At 35.8% G+C, this 22427-nt stretch overlaps 1 protein-coding gene across 1 annotated transcript in view; it reads right to left on the reverse strand.

Annotated features, from left to right (window-relative positions):
* Positions 1 to 22427, reverse strand: part of CEP290 (centrosomal protein 290kDa) — a 170968-nt gene that overhangs the window by 49456 nt on the left and 99085 nt on the right. Inside the window, exons 30-41 of the mRNA XM_006889524.1 lie at positions 20124 to 20288; positions 18847 to 18954; positions 18319 to 18453; positions 16316 to 16582; positions 15643 to 15750; positions 13643 to 13842; positions 11136 to 11349; positions 8177 to 8314; positions 6574 to 6795; positions 5694 to 5816; positions 3743 to 3888; positions 3241 to 3396 (exon numbers count right to left, since the gene is read on the reverse strand). Of these exons, the coding sequence (XP_006889586.1) occupies positions 3241 to 3396; positions 3743 to 3888; positions 5694 to 5816; positions 6574 to 6795; positions 8177 to 8314; positions 11136 to 11349; positions 13643 to 13842; positions 15643 to 15750; positions 16316 to 16582; positions 18319 to 18453; positions 18847 to 18954; positions 20124 to 20288 (1982 nt within the window). The remainder of the gene's footprint in view (positions 1 to 3240; positions 3397 to 3742; positions 3889 to 5693; positions 5817 to 6573; positions 6796 to 8176; positions 8315 to 11135; positions 11350 to 13642; positions 13843 to 15642; positions 15751 to 16315; positions 16583 to 18318; positions 18454 to 18846; positions 18955 to 20123; positions 20289 to 22427) is intronic.

Consider the following 22427-nt stretch of genomic DNA (forward strand, 5'->3'; position numbering starts at 1 on the left):
ACCCTTCCCTCCTGAGTCAAGCAGAAGGTTTTCAATAGAAAGAGCTTGGCTTCATTTGCATTGAATTCTCTTTGTGATTTACTTCCTGATAATTTTCAATAAAGATACAGAGAAGCTTGGCTCAGGGTCTTCAGTAGAGAACTGTTGGCCCCTGTTTTATGCTCTCTGCTCTATCTCATTCCTGGCTGTTTGTCCCATTATTAATAATTATAAAATTATTCCATTCTTTGGGACCCTCGGTCTGCAACACAGGTGCCCAAAAACAACGAATAGACAGTGAAGCTGTGATATATTCACATAATGGAATACTATACTGCATTGATAAACAAGGAATTCATGCAATATTATTCAAAATGGGTGACCCTGGAGGACATTATGCTGAGAGAAATATCTCAGTCACAAAAGGACAAATATTACATGGTGCCACTGTTGTAGAATGGGACTGACATCAGGGTTGGGGTAAGACTGAGAAAAACTGGGTTAATTATGTATACTGCATTGAAACAGATGAGGGAGAGAATAATTTAAAAGCAATATATGATAAGTTATTATGGTTATCACAAGAGTCCAGAATTAAGGTTGCATAGTGGCGTGTACTCAGAGTGGTGGGAGGGGTGCGGGGGGATTGTATACCAAAGAAGGAATTTTTTTTTTGCTTTTCAAAGAGAGGAGTGAACTGGGGGGGGGGGGGGGGGAAGGCTGGGCAGGGAGAAAGTGCAACAATGAATGAATGGAAATCCAAAATCTCTGTAAATGGTCATTAAAATTAACAAAATAAAATTAAAAAAAAAATTCCAAAAAGGGAAGTGGAAGAAGGCAGAGGGGATAAAACTAGAGAGGAAGGGAAAAATCACAGAGATGACAGAGTTTGGTGGGCAGAAAGATGGAGTGGAGGAATTAGGAAATATTCAATGGGGACTTGAAAAGGTGGGGTAATAGCAGGCACAGATCAATGGTCATAATTTTTCAAAACATGCACATTTTATGAATTTTATAACACATACACATTATATGAATGATCACATGAAACAATATGAATGAAGGCATGTGTGAAACACAATGTACATGAATGAAACACAATGTATATGAATTCTGAATGCAAACAAACATAAAATTTTAAGAAGAAAAAAAAAAAAAAGAAGGGGAAACCCCTAAACAAAAAAAATTCTCTACAGATAATGACACAGTCAGGGAATCTCATGAAATACTACTTGTTAAACATATATAAGTGATTTTACATATATTTTCTCTTATTACTGAAGGCTGTTAAATTCAACAGTAAAAGAATCACAACATTAGTATTGTTTTGTTAACTGACTTGGTAGGAACCAAATAACTCATAGCTGACCCTCTGGCAGGTTTTCAGAGGCAGTTAATCATCTGGCGGGTTTTCAGAGGCAGTTAATCATAGGGAAGGAGACTGCCCATTCTTTTCCCTCAGAGCAGCTAGTGGATTCGAACTGCTTGTCCTCAGGACTGCACTGCAACTCCTTGCCAAAAGACCACCAGTGCTCATGCTCACTAATACTAATATATTGTTGTTGTTGTTATGTGCTGTCAAGTTGCCTGCAACTCATAGCGACCTTATGTGCAACAGCCCTAAACCCCGCTCCCCCATCACTGAATCAATCCATCTCACTGAGGGTCTTCCTCTCTTGTGCTGTCCCTCCAACCTCCCAAGCATGACATCCCTCTCCAAGGACTGGTTCCACCTTACAACATGTCCCAAAGTATGTCAGACAGAGCTTCAGAATCCTTGCCTCTAAGGAGCAGCCTGGTTTCACTCTAAGATGAACCTGTTCGTTCTTTTAGCAGTCCATGGTATAGTCAATACTCTTCAGCACCACAGCTCAAAGGCATCAATTCTCCTTCTGTCATCGCTAGTCAATATCCAACTTTCTGATGCATTTCAAGTAATTGCAAAGACTATGGTCTGGATCAGGAGCACCTTAGTCTCCAGAATGACATCATTGCTGTTCAGGACTTTGGAGAAGTGTTTGAAAGCAGATTTTCCCCATGCAATGAATTTTTAATTTTCTGGCTGCTGGCACTGAGAGTGTGGATGGTGGAGTCACGTAAACTAAAGCTGTTAACAATCCCAATCTCTACACCATCCATAATGATGCAGCTAATCAATCAGCCCAATGGTGAGAATCTTTGTTTTCTTGATGGTGAGCTTCAGTCCATATTGAAAACTGCAATATCTGACCTTTTGCAGCAAGTGTTTCAGGTTCTCCTCAGTTTCAGCCAGCCGGGTTGTATCATCTGCATAATTCAGATTGTTGATGAGTCTTCTTCCAATCCTCATGCCATTTTTCTCCTCATAGAACCCAGCCTCCCAGATAATTTGTTCTGCATATAGATTGAAGAGTTATGGAGATAGGACACATCCCTGGCATACACCATTCCCAATTTTGAACCATACGATGTTTCTTTGCTCTGTTCTGACATCTGTCTCCTGGTCCATGTTTTGCATAATCATGACCAAGTGTTCTGGGGCTCCCATTCTTTTCAGAGTTAGTGACAGTTTGTTCTGGTCCACACAGGCAAATGCGTTTGCAAAGTCAATGAAACATAAAACATTCCTCTGGTACTCCCTGCTTTCAGTGAAGATCCATATAACATTAGCTGTAATATCCATAGTACCACAGCCTCTTCTAAACCCAGCCTGCACTTCTGGCAGTTCTCTGTTGATGTACTGTTCTGGTCATTTTTGAATAATTTTCAGCAAAATTTTGCTTGCATGTGATATCAATGATATTGTTCAATAATTTCATCACCCTGTTGGATCACCTTTTATTGTAGAGCTCATGGGGTCACTATGAGTCTCAAGTGACTTGGCAGCACATAACAACAACAACAATTAAATTAGATCTAGTACTATATTTAATGCAGGAAATTATAACTCAAAGAGACACGAATAAGCAAAGTATAAATTCATTTAAAATATGAGTATTAGTCATTTCACAGTCAATGAAGGAAAAAGACATCATGTTGGGAAACGTAGAGGGTCAGTGAAAGAGTGAAAGACTCTCAAACAAGACAGTAGGACACAAGCATTGCAACAATGAGCTTGAGCATGAAAGAGATCATGATGACAGTGCAGGACAGGGCCAGGTTCTGATCTGTTGTTCACAGGGGTGCTAGAGGTTGTGGTGGACTCAGTGATACCTACCAGTAACAGAATCAACCAATTTTTATTCATTATCAAGGACTAGTACATTCCATTTAATAGCTTACCTCATATAAGTTATATCACTTTCCAGGTCAATATTTCTTTTTTTCAATTCTTCTAACTCTTTTTCTGATTCTAAAGCTCGTAATCTTATAACCTGATCAACAGTCATGCCTGTTGTTTTCAGTTTCTTCTGCAAAGTAAGTTTCTCTTTATCAGCTCTGTAGGATTTAATATGAAAAGATGAAAAAACTGTGAGAGGCCAACTGTTCACCATTTAGTTTGTTTAATTTATTAATCTGCAGATTACTCATAACTTGACCAACATAAAATAATAATACAGTATTATTGTTATGTAATTTCTATGAGGTAATTTATTTCAAAACCACAGAAAGCTCCATTTATAAGTGTTCAATGATTTTTAAAACACATTTTAAAAGAACATAAAAATTAGTAAATAATGGGCAAATAAATGCCCATTATTCTAATACTATGAGGTACAAGAAAACTACATAAATAAAAGAAGACTTTTTCCATTACTAGTTTTACAATTAAATTTAAACTCACTTGGCAAAAAGGTCCTTTAAAGTATTCAATTGCTTTGTTAGAGTATAGACTTCCCCCTCTTTCTCTTTTAATTTGTTCCTAATTCCTTCCACTTTGGTTTGCCACTTTTTCCCTTCTTCCCACCTAATTAACTCTTCTCTAGCACTCTGAGAAAAAACAAAGGATGAAAAAAATTACATTTTAAGATTTTCTGATCAATCTTAATTTACATTAACTGAAGTAAATGAATACTTTCTAGAAAAAAAATGTAGGTAGTTTCATTTTGTTGTGCAAATTCTAGAAACTTGAATCATTCCCAACAATTAGCAAATATGCCTCTCATCCTAAGTATACTTAATTGGACAACTTGATAGAAAAAAAATTGGGGGAAAACAGTTTCAACTAATGCCAACACCTTCAAGTCTTTAAATATAAAATTCTAATACAGTTATGAGAAAGCACTGGTGGCCTAGTGACAAGAAGCTGTGCTGCAATCCCAAGGGCATGTGGTTCAAATACACTAGCTGCTCTGTAGGAAAAGGTCAGGCAATCTCCTTCTGTGAAATGAACTGCCTCTGAAAGCCCACCACAAGGTCAGCTATGGGTTGATTCTCACTCTACGATACACAACAACAATAATACAGTTATGACTAAAAGTAACTTTGGGACAAATACTCTACATCTGCAAAACACCAACGCAAAGTTGTCATTCCATGACAATGTCTTAGCGCCAGAGCCTCTTTTCAAGTCTTCAGTGAATTACGTGATTCATCCAACGGATAGTTATTTCATGCTAATCATAAACCCAGTAAAAGAGCCCCGCTTACACTGCAGATGAAGCACTGGGCTACTAACTACATAATCGCCAGTTTAAACTCACCAGGGCTTCATGGAAGAAAGATGTACACAAAAGGATTGACAGTCTCGGAGACCCTGTGAAACAGTTTTTTGCTGTTGTTGTTATTATGTACCGTTGCATCAGAAGCAATCCACAGCTGGCTCTCCAGTGGGTTTTGTGAGGCAGTAAATCACATGGGAGGAGACTGCTCAACTTTCTCATGTGGAGCGGCTGGTGGATTTGAACTGTGTGCTTTGGGATGGGTAGCATACTCCTTTACCATTAGGCCAAAAGAGATCAACATGGTGATAATAGTGAAGAAATTAAGACATGTTGCATTAGGAAAAATCTATGGGCAAGAATCTCTCCAAAGTTCCAAAGAAAAAGCATGCCAGTTTAAAGATCAACGTGTGCCTGATCCAAATGATGGGTCTTTTAAATTGGAGAGTAAATGAGGACAACAAAAAAAGGATCAATTTCCTTGAACTGTGTGATGGAGAAGGGTACTGAATATTCTATATACTGCCAAAAAAAACAACAACAAAAGATATGTTTAGGAGAAATCCTAATAATGGTGCTGCTTAGAGGGAAAGCTAATGAGCTGCCTACTTATAAACACACATTGCATTTATCTTCAGTTACATTTTTTAATTCACTTTATGCTAAGTGAAGGTGCAACTACATGATTATTTTTATTATGGCTTTTAAGTGTAGCAATGTCAAAACATTTACTTGAAATAAATAATTCCCGAGATTATGTCTTAAAAAAGGGTATCACGGTTGGAAAGATGGAGGGTCAGCAAAGAAAAGGAAAACCCCCAATGAGATGGACTGATATTGTGACTTTAACAATGGACTCAAGTGTGTCAGAGATGATGAAGATGGCACAGGATAGAGCAAAGTTCAGTTTGGCTGTTCATAGGGTCGCTACGAGTCATACTTGACTCAACAACTATTTGACCATAACAATCATCTCATGTAAAAAAGATAGTGAAGACAGCAAAGGATAGGGCAAAATTCAGATATACAGTTCACAGGATCACTATAAGCCATAGTCAACTCAATGGCATCTAATAACAATAAAATCACTCTTTTAATCATCATTAATAATCGGTACATGTCTTCTTTCACTACCTTTTCTTTCACAGGTTTTAACTCTGCTTCATCTGTCCTTTTTTCAAGTTCACTTTCCAGCTTTTTAATTTTCTTTTGGAGTTCTTCGATTAAACTCTGTTTATTATCTACCATAAGTCTGCCCTAAAAAAAAATAGGTCTTTACATTTTAGAAATAAAAAGAAAAACAACAAACACACACCACCAAATTAATATTATAATTGCAGAACCTTTTTATTTTATTTTATTATTTTTGTGTGCGTGTACCATCAAATCAGATCTGACTGGTACAGGAGGAGATTGCCCCTCCTTCCCTGGCAGAGCATCTGGTGGATTTGAACCGTGCACCTCTGGGATTGTAGTTGCAGCTTCTTGCCACTAGGCCACCAGAGCTCCCCTAATTGCAGAACCTTTTCAAGGTTATTACTAACCACACTTTAAAAATTATATTACATATTCATATGTACGTATAAAAACACAGTAGTGTCTGCATTCTATAAAGATGACACAGAAATAATGTAAAGTTTGCTGACGGAGTCAGTTAAACTAATCAAACTAAAACACTCAAACTCACTCCTGTTGAGTCAGAATCAACTCCTGGCTGAACCTGCATTGAGTTTTTCAAGTTTGTAAATCTCCTGGGGAAGACTGCCCACCATTCTCCTGTGGAATGGCTGATAAACTCAAACCACTAGAGAGTCCACTTTCAGGTTAGCTGGGCAACTCTCTGCAGACAAAACCACCAGAGCTCCCTGACATTCATTAAAGTGATTTCAAAATGCGTTTTAGCAAACATGATAGATAAGTTAAAAAAGAACAACAAAAACACAAATATCTGGCAGGAATAAAGTACTACATATAAACTATATATGAAAAATATCAAAATGAAATAGGAAATTACCTGCAATCCACTGGTTAATCTTTTAATTTGTCTTTTCAGTTCATCATTTTCTTTCTCAATTCCATCTTTTTCTCTAAGAATTTTATTATAGGCTTTTTGGTTTTTTTGCAGTTCAATGTTTAAATCATTCAAATTATCAGCTAGTGTATTTTCTCTATTCTTACTTGTTTTAAGAGTTTCTTTCAATTTTAAAAGATTTTCACGTAAATCTTCGATTTGGGACTAATAAAAGACAAAAGTTTTATTAATGAATATTTACAATAAAAGCATTAAGACAGAAAATCTATTATTATTAATATGTATTAAAAAGAAATCATCAATCTAAATTTCAAGTAAATAACTAAAAAAAACCCAAAACCATAAACTACATGGTCTTTCATGCTCATGACCATAACAAGTCCACTTAGAGAGAGGAAAATTACTCCATGGTTCAAAATGGGCAAGGGTGTCCACTAGGAATGTATATTGTTTCCATATCTTTTCAATCTGTATGCAGAACAGATCATCTGGGATGTAGGGTTGTACTAGGAGTAATGTGGCATCAGGATTGGAGGAAGATTCATCAACAACCTGTCCTATGCAGATGATACAACCCTGCTTGTTGAAACTGAGGAGGACCTGAAGCACTTGCTGCAGAGGGTCAAGGACTATAGCCTTCAATATGGATTGAAGCTCAACATCAAGAAAACAAATATTCTAACCATTGGACCAACTGGCAGCATCAGTATGGATGGTGAAGAGATTGAGACTGTTAACAGTTTTAGTTTGCTTGGCTCCACAATCAACACTCTCGGTAATAGCAGCCAGGACATCAGGAGATGAATTGCTCTGGGAAAGTCAGCTGCCAGGGACCTCTCTAGAGTACTGAAGAGCAATGATGTCAGACTGGAGACTAAGGTGTGCCTGATCTGGGCCACAGTCTTTGCAATTGCATGCTATGCGTCAGAGAGCTAGACAGTGACTTCGGATGACAGAAAGAGAATTAATGCCTTTGAGCTGTGGTGCTGGAGAAGAGTATTGAATATACCATGGACTGCTAGGAGAACAAACAGGTTTGTCCTGGAGTGGTGGAAACTGGGCTGCTTCTTAGAGGCAAGGATTCTGAATCTATGTCTCACATACTTTGGGCATGTTGCAAAGAGGGACCAGTTGTTGGAAAGGGATATCCTGTTCGGGAAAGTGGAGGGACAGACAGCACAAGACAGGAAGACCATTGATGAGATGGATTGATTCAGTGATTAGGGAAACGGGAGTACGTGTGTCAGAGACAGTGAGGTTGGCACAGGATAGAGCAGGGTTTAGGGCTCTTGTACATAGGGCTGCTTTTAGCTGCAAGTGACTCAATGGCACATAAGAATACATTAACAACAGAAATCACACAGGATAAAATTGTCTTTCTCCCATGGAGAACTTGATGGACTGAACCGTTTTGCCTGTGTTTGGGTTGGCAGTGAAACTCCTTATTTACTAGGCCATCAGAATTCCTATCCACTAATAATTCATTACACTTCTACTTGCTATTAAAATTACTATGTATTTAAAGTAACTGCTCTTCAAGTAGGAGTTACAAAAATGTCATGTTCATAAGTGTACTGGTGTTCACCTTTAGCTCTCTGGTACGCTGATCAACAATCTGTTGAACATTGAGATTTGCCTCCTTTTGAGAAGTTGCAGAAATAATACGTTCTTCAGCCGCTGCTGTCATCTCTGCCCGAAGTTGCAGAAGTGCTTGACTAAGAGCCTAAGGATTAAAACACACTTAGATTTCAGAATTAAAATACACTTAAATGTTAAGAACAAAACATTTATTTGTGCATAAATAAACAAGATCATTCAAACTATTTTCCTAAAATACTGCATATTTTATTAAACCTAACTAAAAAACTAACAAGTTAATTTTTGAGATTTACTCTTTATTCTCTCTTCCTCACGACTGCTGTTAGCTTCTGCAGAGCATGTCTCAGATGCATGACAAACCTGCACACAGCAGAATGAAATGTTTCCTAGTTTTCTTGTCATGTCTATGATCAATTGCAAATTGGAGCTTTGTGAACACAGGGCTTCCCGTGGCTGATCTTGAGAAGTAAATTTCAGGCCTTTGAGTTGAGTATGACTCATAGTGACCCTATGAACAAAACATCTGGACCCTATTCTATCCTGTGACATCTTCACACTTCCTGATACACAAGAGCCATTGCGGCAGTTACTGCAACAATCCACCTGGTTGAGGGTCTTCCTTTGGCTGGCCCTCCATCTGTCCAAACATCATGTCCTTCGCCAAGGAACAACCCCTCCTAGCAACAAGCCCAAACTATGTAAGGCCATGCCTCATCATTCTTGACTCCAAAAAGCACTACAGCTGCATGTTTTCCAAGACCTATTTATTTGGTTTTTTGGCAGTCCTTAGGATGCTTTTCTCCAACACCACAGCTCAAAGGCATCAATTCTTCTTTTTCATCCTTATTCACTGTCTAGCTCTCAGATGCATAGCAAGTAATGAGAAAGATCGTGGCCTGAATCAGACTCACCTTAGTCCTCAAACTGACATCTTTCCTCCTCAATAATTTGGAGATGTCTCTAATGTGACTCCATATTTCATAACTGCTGATACTAAGGGTGATAACTATAGATTGAAGATGAAGCTCTTGACAGTGTCAATCTCTTCTCCATCCATGATGCTGCTGCTTTCCAGTCCAGTGATAAGAATCTTTGTTTTCTTAACATTGAAATGCAATCCATATCAAAGGCCGCATTCCTTGATATTCTGCAACAAGTCCTTCAAGTCCTCCTCACTTTCAGGGAGCAAGGTTGTATCATTTGCATAATGCAGCATATTGATGAGTCTCCCTTCAATCATGATGTCATATTCCTCTTCAGAGTCCTGCTTCTGAATAATTTGCTCAGCATACAGATTAAACAGGTATGGAGAGAGAATACAACCCTGACACACTCCCTTCTTAAATTTAAACCATGCAGTGTTTCACTGCTCTGTTCACACAACAGTCTCCTGGTCCAGATATAGTTTCTACAAGGAGACACAGGTCTTTAGAGAGGGACATCATGCTGGGTAGAGTGGAGGGACAGCGCAGGAGGGGAAGACCCTCTATGAGGTGGGTTGATTCAGTGACTGGGGTGCTCAGGATGGGTTTGTCAGAGGCAATGAGATTGACACAGGATAGAGCACAGTTTAGGGCTGTTGTACATAGGGTCGCCATGAGTCGCAAACGACTCGATGGCACATAACAACAACAACAACAACAACAACAATTAAGTTCACTAGGATTCTATTTCTTCTCAATGCCAGCTACAACTTGTTATGACCCACACAGTCAAATGCTTCTGCATAGTCAAATAGACATTATTTTGGTATTTCCTTCCTTTCAGCCAGGATCCACCTGACATCAGCCATGATATTCCCTGGTGCCACAGCCTCTTCTAAATCTTACCTGAACTTCTTGCAGCTCTCTATGTATGTTTTGTTTTAAACATTTTTGAATAATCTTCAGAGGTATTTGGCTTGCATGTGATATTAATGATACTGTTTGATAGCTTCCACATTCAGTTGGATCATCTTTCCTAGGAAAAGGAACAAATATGAACCTCTTCTAATCTGTTGGCCAAACAGCTGGCGTTCACATTTCTTGGAACAGACTGGTGAGTGCATCCAAGATTAACCGAAACAAGTCAATTGCTATCCTATCCATTCTTGGGGCCTTATTCTTTGCCAGTGCATTCAATACAGCTTCCACTTCCTCCTTCATTACCATTGGCTCCTGTTCATATAGTACTGAAATTTTTCAGTGTCCATCAGGGCTTTCTGGTACAGTGATTCTGTGTATTCCCTCCATCTTCTTTTGATGCTTTCTGGGTCATTCAATATATTGTCAATAGCATCAATATTGCCATTTTCAATATGTCAATACCGCTACTTGAGGCTTAAATTTGTTTTTCAGTTCTCTCAGCTTGAGAAATGCAGAGTTCTTCCCTTTTTATTCTCAAATTCCACTTCTCTGCACATACCATTATAATACTTTGCTTTGTCTTGCTGAGCTGCTCTTTGAAATCTTCTGTTCAGCACTTTTACTTTGGCATATTTTCCTTTTGTTTTGGCTTTTTCATGCGCCAGTGCAACTTTTAGTCTCTTCTGACATCCATTTAGAAATCAGGTTAATAAACAAAACAAATTAAACCAAGACTACATTTGAATTTAGTTTTAAAAAGTCAATACATCTATCTAAAAGAATTATCTGGACTCTGTTCAAACCATTATATTTTTATACTATATTTTATAGCACTACCAGTTTTTACATACTTGTAACTCTTTTGTAAGCAGTCTATTGTTGTTTTATGCCATCAAGTCAGTGTTGACATACAGGACAGAAGAAAACGACTTTTTGTTCCTGAGTCTGTAATCTCTGTAAGAATATATCACTAGGCCTCTTGTGGAGCTACTAGCAGGTTTGAACTTTCAAACTTTTGGTTAACAGAAAAGCCCTTAATCATATGAAAGCAGTACACCATACATTTCTCCTACATGCTGATAATATTCTACAATTACTTACTTTCTGTTGCTTTTCTTTCAATGCTAGTTGACTCTTCAGTCTTTCTACTAGATTTCTCATTGTAGTTGTAGGAGCTCTCAAATTTGCCTCTTTTTGAGCTTGAAGTTCAGATCTTAAATTCTGTGATTCCTTTTGTGACTGGGTCAGAAGACATCTCAAATCCTCTACTTCTCCTTTCATTTTTTTTATTTCATCTGCATGGTTTTCTTGAAGTCTAACATAAGCAAAAAATGTATTTAAATGACTGAAAAGTAATACTTTATGAAATACAAATTTTACAAAGAACAAATGTTCAGTCCCAAGTATTCTTAGAATCTAAATTTTTATGCAGACAACAAAATAAAAAATCCACAACTTTGCTACATTTATTATCTCTAATTAAAGACTTCTTCCCTTTTAAGTTTTGTCCACTACTTTTGACAATTATTGAACATTGTTACTTTGTCAAACACAATTTTGTCAAAAAAGACTCCAACTAATGGTTTCAAGTGTGTCAGAGATGAAAAAGATGGTTTAGATCTGCTGTATATTGGGCCGCTATAAATAGTGCTCTTCTAGACAGTGCCTACTAATACCAACAACAGTAGTAAGGTATTGCACTCCCATCAAAAAGGTACACTGCTCGAATCCACCAACTGCTCTGCAGGACAAAGATAGGAATTCTCCTCTGTGAGATTTAAAGCCTCTGGAAACTTGCTGGAGAGTTAACTATGGGTTGTCTTTTAGACAGTATACAATAGTCAACAAAAGAATGAGCAAAAATAGCATTTTAAGAGATACTGTCAACAGCTTGCCAACAATGGCAGTATTGACATTTCTGAAGGAATAATTCTTTGCTGTTAGATGTCTTCTTATTCACTGTAGGGTATGTACCAGCATCTGCAGCCTCTACCCACTAGATGCAAGTAACACTTCCTAATTGGAACAATGAAAATTGTTCCCAGACATCGACAAATATTCCCTGTGAAAATATCACCCTAGTTAAGAACAGTTATTCTATACTGACATGTTACAAAGACAGAATATAAACTTTCCCAGGAAATACGTGAATCATTAATCTGTGATTCCCAAATCATAACTATTATGTCAATGTGGGACAAAGCAGAGGGAGAGAGAGAAACTTATTCAATGAACTCTTACTTCTCAATAAGCATTAATAAATCTAATAAACTGAATTACACATACGTTACTGGGCATATACACCATGGATCAGTAAGAACATAATTTGGAGCTCAAATTATCAAATGTTGATTATTAAGAGGGAGGTTGTGTTAAGCCACAAACAAATGTTATACTTTCTGAGACTTGCTACTTACAGCAAAAACCTTAACTGTAATTAACAAATTAGTAAAATAATCAGCTTTACCAAAGAAATATCAGGCATAAAGTTTCCTAAGATACATTATGTTTACACCAATGTGAATACAGACAAGAAGAGGGAAAGAATAATTTCAACCATTAATTAGCACACTATTGTAGAAAATAACTTTGGGGAGTTATTGTAAAAGTAACATTTACAAAGTAGTTTCAAAAGATGATTACTATTTCTATCTAGGAAATAGACACAAAACTACAAGTTGTTTTATTTTCTAAAAAAAAAAATCACAAGATATACCTAATAATATTTAATAAAAAATTTAACAGATTGTAGGAAAAAAGTCTGCAATTTTAGAGAATGCTTTCTTGAAAGTAGTATATAATTTTTTACAGCAGAAATACTATTATTTTTGCCCAAAGTATCCTGGATAAGTTAATGAAGAATCAAAAGAATAATAAGGAATTCAGAGTTGGTATGGGTATTATAGGCCAAGTAGTTCAACCTTCTTATTTTTCAGATAAGAACAACAAGGTACAAAGAGATAGTTCTATGATTAAAAAATTGGTACAAACCTAGTTTGCATTTAAAAATCTATATTCTGCTACTTGGTTGAGCAATGTTTAGAATTTCTACTACAAAGAATGTTGTTGAACTCTTAACAGTCATTATAGTACTTTAAAAAGTATAGCTAAACTTTCATTGACAAATATGTATTGAGCCTCTATTATGTATCAGACAATTATAGCAGTAACATAAGTTTTATATGCACATGCCACTTTATAATTTTAAAATTATATTCACAGGCAGTACCATTTAGTCTTCACATACCTACTCTGAAAGAGCAAGAGGTAGTCTTAATATTTCTACTTTACATGTGAGGAAACCAAAATGCAAAAAAAGGTTAAGAATCAGTTTCCAGTGGGAAAAAAAAAGTCTGCTCTTCAGCCAGACAGAACAGTTTAAAATGTAGGGTTCCCATCTCCTTCTGGAAAAATTATTGAGTTTTGTGCGGCCTAATTTCCTAATGAAAACTGAGAAAAATAATAAACTATGCCATAGATTTCTGAAGATAAAAATCAGGTAATACATATAAAAGGCTTAGAATAGTGCCTAGCATAATAAATTATTACAATTATTATATCTACATTACCATTTACCTATTTTAGAACACTATATTTCTAAGGCTTACTTTAATTTTGTATTTTCAAATTCTTTTATTTTCAATGCAGTGATTTCTTTTTGTCTTTCTAGATCTTGTGATACTTTCTTCAGTTTGATCAGAAGTGCAGAGAGTGAGTCATCCTGTTCTGCTACTATCTGTTCCATCTCAGCCAGACGAATAAAATGTTTGTTGGTAGGAACTGGAGTAGGAGGCTGTTTCATTAAATCCTATGGAATATGAATATTTTATCTATGAACACATAGAGTATTGTATATTTTACTGTCTCCTCAATCAAGCATCAAACATCAGAGAGCTCGGTGGCATAGTGATGAGAAACTGCACTGCAATTATGAAGGCATGCAGTTCCAATCCACCAGCTGCAAGAAAAAGATGAGCAATCTCCCCTCATGTGATTAACTGCCTCTGAAAACCCACTGGAGGGTCACCTATGGGTCGATTCTGACTCTGTGGTACACTACAACAACAGCAATCAAAATGTGATAAAGAACTTGTAAAATATAACAGATAATATAAGTTTAAAAAAGAATTATCTACCAATAAAGACAATTCTTTGTATTCCCAGGATCTAGTAAGGTGCCAGCATGCAGTATATAATTAAAAGATGATTAATTAATGATTTAAGGATACAGGTTAGGTTTGAACAGTCAAGAGATTAAAGGTTATTTCACACATCCATCAAAAAGGGTAAAGTATAAACAGCAATAAAAAAGCCACACCCACCGCCTTCATGTTGCCATACATGACTACCCTTCATCAGGGATCCATGGCTATCACTGTTTATAAGAGGAAGCTGCCCTTATTTCTCCCAAAGAGTGATGGTAAATTTGAATTGCTGACCTTTTGGTTAAGAGCGTAAGAGGTCACAAACTATATGCACCAGCATTTACTATAGGCCGAACTATGAAAGATCAGTTAAATATATGTGAAACTGATAACGTGTATATTTGAAAAGGAAAACTGAGATCAGACTAAGGGAAATTTGGAGTTCACTGCAATGGAGGCTGAATGATATCCAAGACATGGTGGCCAGTCTGGGACTACCTTCCAGTCTGGGAAGATGAGCAGAATGGCTGGTTTGAGGTTGAGACTTGAGTGTGGCTGTTGCTCACAACTGGGTGTGAGCTAATTGGATTTGGCCTAGTATTTAAAAAGGCTTTGGGGCCTTAGGGCCTATGGTCCTTGGGCCTGGTTTTTGTGGAGCTCTTGAACAAAACAGGCTTGGAAGCAGAAGTGGCATCCACTTCCAGAAAAGCTTGCCTCCAGAAACTCTATGAACTTAAATAAAAGATGAAGGTTTCCTCTTTAAGACTTTCATTCATAGGGTCGCTGAGACATCTAGAACTCAGTAGCACTTAACAACAACAGACAATGGTAAGCTACTAAAGGATTTCTGTCTAGAGAAAAGAGTAATGAGAGTTGTGTTTTCAGAAGATTATTACAGCAATCAAAGGTATTATGACTTCTACTATAAATAAAAAGAGACAAATTTTAAATTTCATAGCCTCAGAAATCAACAAAGATGATAGATTCTGGAGGAAATAAAAGACCATCATCCTAAGTTATTCTTTTAAATTAAAATGGAAGTCATTCTCAGAGGCAACTTTTCAGTGCAATATACAGGATTATTTAAAAAAAATGTCTATGACAAATTTATTCCTTAGAACAATCAACTAATCAAAATCAAATGAGCAGCAACTTACCCAAGTGCTAGGATGAAAAAGGACAGGGGGAAAAAAGGGGCTGGAAATAGGGAAAGCAGGGTAGAAATGGGGTAGAGTATTCACAAACGGTAGGGACAACAACCAATATCCTGAAACATTATGATTCAAGATATTGAAAGTACCTAATATTTTTATAAGTTTTAAAAATTTCTTTTTAGTTAAACATATAAATTGGTATTTGCTTAATTATACAATTAAAACAAAAACTGCTGACGGGAAAACAAATCTGCTGTGTTAACTTTCATTAAAACAATAAAGAATAGTACAAGGTTCTTAGATTCTTACCCAAGCTGTTTGTTTGAATTTATTCAGTGAACTATCAGCCTGTAGTTCCAATTTATGATAAAGACTATGAAGGTCATCCTCATGTTTCTTAACAATTTCTCTTTGTTCCTGTTTTATAACAAATCAAAGTTATCTTAAATTATGATTCAAATGCAACTAGAAATTCAAGTCTTAAATATTAACTTCTATGAGATTAGGAAGGTATAATTATCAATATTTATCTATCCTTAGATTAGTATTCAGCTCCCTTGGCACATATTAAGCTACCAAAACTTAATAAATGATATGTTTAACATTAAAATAATATGTATCCCGTCACCATTTCACTAACAAATATGGCTTGCACTGATAACCAATGTGATAGATTTCATCTCAATTCTTACCTACAACTTCAATTATTATTTTTCAAAAGCATAGGGTATTACTCTAGAAATTACTTCTGATTTGATCCACTGCTAAGAGATACACATATATACACTGTCAATTTTTCTAACACATCTGTAATCCAATCATGTAAAAGTGACAATTCCTAAATGGAATTATTTGAAAACAAAAAATAAACTACCAGGTCATAACTTCAGCATAGAATGTTTTAGCATTTAACAAAAAATAAAATAGCATTTAATAAAAAATAAAATAGGTTATAAAATAGGAGAGAATAACAACCAAATACCTCTCGGGCTTTTTCTAAGAGATGCTGGTATTTCTTTAACACTTCCTCCTTTTGATTTAACCTTGCTTGCATGTTCGCAATGGTCTGATGAGCAATTTTCAGTGCGTGATGGGACTGTGGTTCCATCTCTTTTCTGCCTAATTCAGCAATTAGCTTTTCTCGTTCTGCTGTGGCAGGTAATCGAAGCCTCAGTTCATTGATTACTTTGTCTCTTGAAAGAATATTTTGCTCTGCTAACCATAAAGCAGACTCTTTTTCTTTCAGTTTCTGTGAAGATCAATTCATAATGGAAAGTTAAAGCACATTTTTCTGTCCAGCTAGCTCATGAGACTCTTAAATTTGTTTTCCTTTAAAAAAAAAGTTTCTCCTGAATTTCATTTGAAGCAAAACTCTTAAGTTTCACTATACTTTTCAAATAACATTTACTTATTTGATATTAAATAATGTTAAAGCTATCATGTTTCTATACAATAGCATACTTATCTTGATTATATATTTATTTAGTTAAAAACATAATATTTTAGAAATATCTTTGTGAAAAATACGAAATTTAATTAAGACTTTAGATCATCTAGTGTTAGAATTAGAAAATCATGAAGCCATACAAATTCATTCTTTTAATTTATGTCTATACTGAGTATCAGACAATTGCAACACTAACCTACAAAGTTTGGCTAAGCTTAGGTATTTGTACTTTAGTAATCAGACAGCAAGAATCATTATGAGTAAACAAAAGAGAAAGAAAACCAAAACAGAGGAAATTTATTTCCTTTCCAAGATTAAGGTGGATCTATCTATTAAATCAAGTATTTCAGTGCCAATTCACAGAAATGACAGATCTTATTATAATTACTGAAGAAAATATCAGTTTCTTTAATTAAAATATACTTTTATTTACAAAATTATTTTAAAGTACATCACTGTTAATATGCATGGATAGAGAGTAAAATAAAGTTAATAATAATCAAAATAACATTCCGTTTATTTTCTGGATAATTTAATAAAGATGACAGATTTTATCTACTAAGCAAATTCAAGACTTATAATAAACTAATAAGCAATTTATAGTTTATTTTCAAATGAATTTACCATCCACAAAAAAAGGAATCATCTCAAAATTGATCTTGAATGCTGTATGCAACCTTTGTTTGTTGTTGTTATGTGTCATCTGCGACTCAAAGCAACTACTCATACAATAGCCCTAAAGCCTGCTCTTATTCTGTGCCAATCTCACTGTCTCTGACACACCTACTCCTATTACCCCAGTCACTGAATCAATCCACCTCATAGAGGGTCTTCCTCTCCTGCGCTGTGTCTCCACTCTCCCAAGTATGACATTCCCTCTCCAAGGACTGGTCCCTCCTTGCAACATGTCCACAGCATGTTCGATGAAGCTTCAGAATCCTTGACTCCAAAATGGAGCCTGGTTTTACCCTCTCTAGGACGAACCTGTTTGTTCCCTTAGCAGTCCAAAGTATATTTTAACAATTGTGCAAATGATATATTCTTGATCATATGAGAGGAAGGTCACTTATATTGCTTTATCTTTGTTTTCAAGCTCAGCACTATAGACAGAAACTCAAACTGTACGCTCAAGTTAATTCCAATTCACAGAAACCCTCCATTAGGTCTCCCTCTATGTAGGTTTTTTCTTCTCCTACAGAAACACTGGCAAATTCAAACCTCAGCAGGCACAGGCTTTTGGGTTAGCATAGTAACTCACTAAGGATTAGGCCACCAGAGCATCTTCAACATTATTAATAAGAATGCCCCAAAATGATAACTTTTGACTGAAGGAACAGTGAAGTCAAAATAGCCTTATCTGCTACTTCTTATAGGCTATAAGAAACATTAATGAAGAGAGGAAAAGGAAAGATTAATTAACAACAGATACTATTTCTCTTCTTCCTTACTTTGTCTTCATTACTAAGCATTATTTAGAAAGAAATGATACACAAACATACTCAGTAATACTATAATTAACACACAAATGTATGAGTTACCTCTTCCAATGATTTGCAAGCTGCTTGTGTTTCTAGAATTATTCGAACATTCTCCTTGATTTTTCTCAGAGCGATCTCAAGTTGATTTGGAAGGGGCAAACTAGGGTCTGGCACTGATCCTGCAGCCTCTTCAAACTGTTAGGAATTAATATTTATTTTTTAAAAAACAACTGGATAAGCTGGGTGAAGGGAAAGGTCATACACAACAAGAGGTTGTACTAATTACATTAATCACTCGTAGTTACAGTGATAAAACAAGTTTGTAAATGAGTGTATGAAAAACCAATAAATCTTGAAAACCACAAAAATAAAAATTCATTTTAAAAAATATTCAAAGATAAGAAACGTTACAGAACTGAGAAGACTAATGTCTATAACTAAAACAAAATATAGGCTACCTTCCATTCTTATTTTAAATATACATACATAAAATTAAAATTACACATGGCTTCAGAAACTATTTCTATGAGTTAATATCTTAGGCAATACTCCATAAGCTATAAAATCATCTCATTTAACCATCCATGCCTTTTGTGCTGCACTGAGTATTTCATTTTGCTGACGGTCAAAGATGTCCAGTTGACGTTCTAGCTCCACTTCTCTTTGATCCCAGGCCATTTGTCTTTCTTCATGAAACTTATAAAAAAAAGAAAGACAGAAAGACAACTTGTGTTATGTACACACAGGGAAATATCATCAGACATATACTCTGTATATTCATTTAGATATATATTCTGCCTATTCATTTACTCTTCACAATATTCTTTGTTGTTACTAGTATCACTCTCAAAGGAGCGCTGGTGGTCAACTGGGTAAGGAGTTGTTTGAAGGAAATATTTGAAAATAACAGCTATTCAACAGGAGAAAGATGGCCCTTTCTTCCGGTGCAGTTTACTAGCTCTGACATCCTGCTGGTGGGTCAGTGGGTTCTGATTCGGCAACACGTAACAAATTTATTACTATTCTCATTTTACTGGAAAGGACATAAACTCAGAGAAACAAAGTAATTGCCTCACAGAGGAAAAATATGCAGTTAAAATTTCATTCCAACAAGCCTCTAACTATTCATTTACCGATCCACTCATCTCATCATCCAACACTTACTAAACAACTTATACTATGTGCCAAGCAATATTCTAGACATTGAAAACACATCAGAGGACAAAAGCAAGTTTCTACAACATCTAACTTAGATTCTAATGAAGTTAGACAACAAGCAAGAAAGTAAATATGTAATGTCAGATGGTGCAAGCTGAGGAAAATGAACATTTGAAATGCAGTGACAGACGGAAAACAAAAAATTAAGCCAGGTAATCTCTTCTGAGGAAATCTAGATAGTAGGATTATTTTTGTTTATGGACTACTTAGTTAAGGCTGCACTGATTAAATAAGACATTTGAGCAAGAGTAAATGTATTTGGTATTAAGAACAATAAAAGGAAAAGAAATCTTTGATCCAAAATTCTCTGCCTCTAAAATCTACATGCTTCTGTCTACAGTTAACTACTCTTCAATTCCATACTGAAAGCTCTGGTAGAAACTATAAATGTGAACAGTTAAATAAGTAACATCAAATTAAAAGCAAATAGGAATTAAATTTTATTTATGCATTGTCCTTCCAAGTAAAATCATTATTAAAACAATGGAGTAAGTATTCATATTTTGAATAGTTTAAGTAATAAATTGAATACTTTATAACACACAATAATGAGAACTACATTATACTAGGAGAATAAAGTAGTCCTTTTTAAGCATATGTTTTACATTTTAATAAAAAAAAACCCAAAAATAAATGTAAAATGAAACCTTATTTTGCTGTACAATTTCTTCTTCTAGACTACTGATTGTATGTTCATATTCAGAAATTATGTTGCTCAAATATTTTATTTCTTCTTTATCCTTGACCAATTCACGATTTAGCTTAAGCTCTTGAAGACGAAGTTCTTCTATTTTCATATGCCAACTGATCACCTGAAGATTTACAAATAAGATACAAATATAAATGCTATATAAACAAATAATTTCTTTCTTGATTTCAATAATTTAAAACTAATGAACAAAATTCTGTAAAATAAAATTTAAAATTATCATTAGTTAAGTCATAAGGCAAAGCTTATTTAGAACTTCAAGACTTTTTTAAGAATATGTGAGATCTCAACATCAAACACTCTTCAAATTATGCTGGGATGGACATTACTATTAATAGCCAAGGCGGCTTAGACCGTAAGGAGCTGCTCTGCTAATCCAAAGGTGGAGCTTCTCTGGTGGTTGTAACCCACCAGCAGCTTTATGAGAAAAAAATGAGTAAACTCCTCACTTGAGATTTCCTGCCTCCCCCAAACCCACTGGAATGTCAGCTGAGTTGACTCCAATGTGAGTAATGTGTTGTTATTAAATGCTTCCATTTATTATTCATCTTCACATATTAACCACGTAATTCCATTTATGGCACAAGGCACGGTAACATTAGGTCTACTTTAAAAAATTGGAAATCTTCATTATTTCTTGCAATTTGTTTTTGGTAGGTGCTGTCAAGTATTAACTTATAGAGATCCTCTGAACAATTGACCTTAACAGTATCCTATCCCATGCCATCCTCACAATCTGACATGCTCAAGCCCACTGCTTAAGTTACCATGCCAACTCATCTGGTGTAGGGTCTTCCACTCCTTTGCTACCTACCCCTCTATCTTCCCAAGTATGATGTCCCTCTCAAAAGAATAACTTCTCTTAGCAACATGCTCAAAGTTTATAAGATGAAGTTTCATCATCTTTGCCTCCAAGGAACACTCTGGCTACAGTCCATGATTTCTTCAAGCAATGCTCTCCAATAGGCATTAATTATTCTTCTGTCAAGTTTATTCATTGTCCACTCTCAAATGCATAGTAAGTGACTGAAAAGATCATGATCTAAATCAAGTGCTTCTCAGTCCTCAAACTAACATCATATTCCTCAATAACTTGGAGAGATCCCTTACTGCAGACTTTCCCAGTGTAATATGTTGCCTGATCTCCTGACTGCTGGTACCAAGTGTACTGACTGTGGAACCAAGTAAAAGGAAGTCACTGACAGTATCAATTCTTTCTCTGTCCATCATGATATTGTTTTTCAGTCCAGTGACAAAGATTTTTCCTTTTTTGACAGTGAGATGCAATCTATACTGTAGTGTTTAACCATGTGAGGTAAGTACTTCAAGTCCTTTTCACTTTCAGCAAGCCAAGTTTGTGTCATCTGCATAATGAGGGTTATTGATATGTCTTCCTCCAGTCCTGGTTCCACAATTTCCAGCTTCTCAAAAATTTGCTCAGTATATATTAAACAGGTATGGAGAAAGGATACAACCCTGATGCCTGATACAACATCTTTCCTAATTTTAAAACATCAAGGGTTTCTTTGCTCTGTTCCCACAACAGCTTCTTTGTCTAGGTATAGGTTTCGCACAAGCATAATTAAGTGTTCTGGGATTTCCATTACTCTTCTCACTGTTAGCCATAATTTGTTATGATTCACATAGTCAAATGCCTTCACATAGTCTATAAAGCACAAATAGAAATTCTTCCGGTATTCAGGCAGGAGCCATCTGATACCTCTGATGCCACGGCCTCTTCTAAATCCAGCTTTAACACCTGAAGTTCACTATGCACTGTTCCAGCTGTTTTTAAATGATCCTCAGCAGTATTTTGCTTGCATGTGATTTTAAGGATATTGTTTGATAATTTCCACATTCTGTTGAATCCCCTTTCTGGGGAATGAGAACAAGTAAGGATTTTTTTCCAGGTGTTCGGCCAAGCAGTTGTCCTCCAAATTTCCTAGGATAGACTAGTGAGCACATCCAGGGTTGTAAGTTGCATTTGAAATATTTCAATTGACAGTCAACTGACTCCTGAGGTTTTATATTTTGCTAATATTTTCAGTGTAGCTTCAGTTTCTTTCTTCATCATCATTGGCTCTTGATCATATGGTACTTCCTGGAATATTTCAGTGATGGCCAATCATTTTTGGTAGTGACTCTTGAATATTCTCTTCATCTCCTTTTGATGATTTCTGGATCATTTAAGATTGTGACATCAGCAATACTAAGTATTGCAACTTGAGGCCTGAATTCGTTT

The sequence above is a fragment of the Elephantulus edwardii genome, unplaced genomic scaffold, assembly GCF_000299155.1.
Source record: "Elephantulus edwardii isolate Elephantulus edwardi_28Jun2011 unplaced genomic scaffold, EleEdw1.0 scaffold00078, whole genome shotgun sequence".
Taxonomy (NCBI): domain Eukaryota; kingdom Metazoa; phylum Chordata; class Mammalia; order Macroscelidea; family Macroscelididae; genus Elephantulus; species Elephantulus edwardii.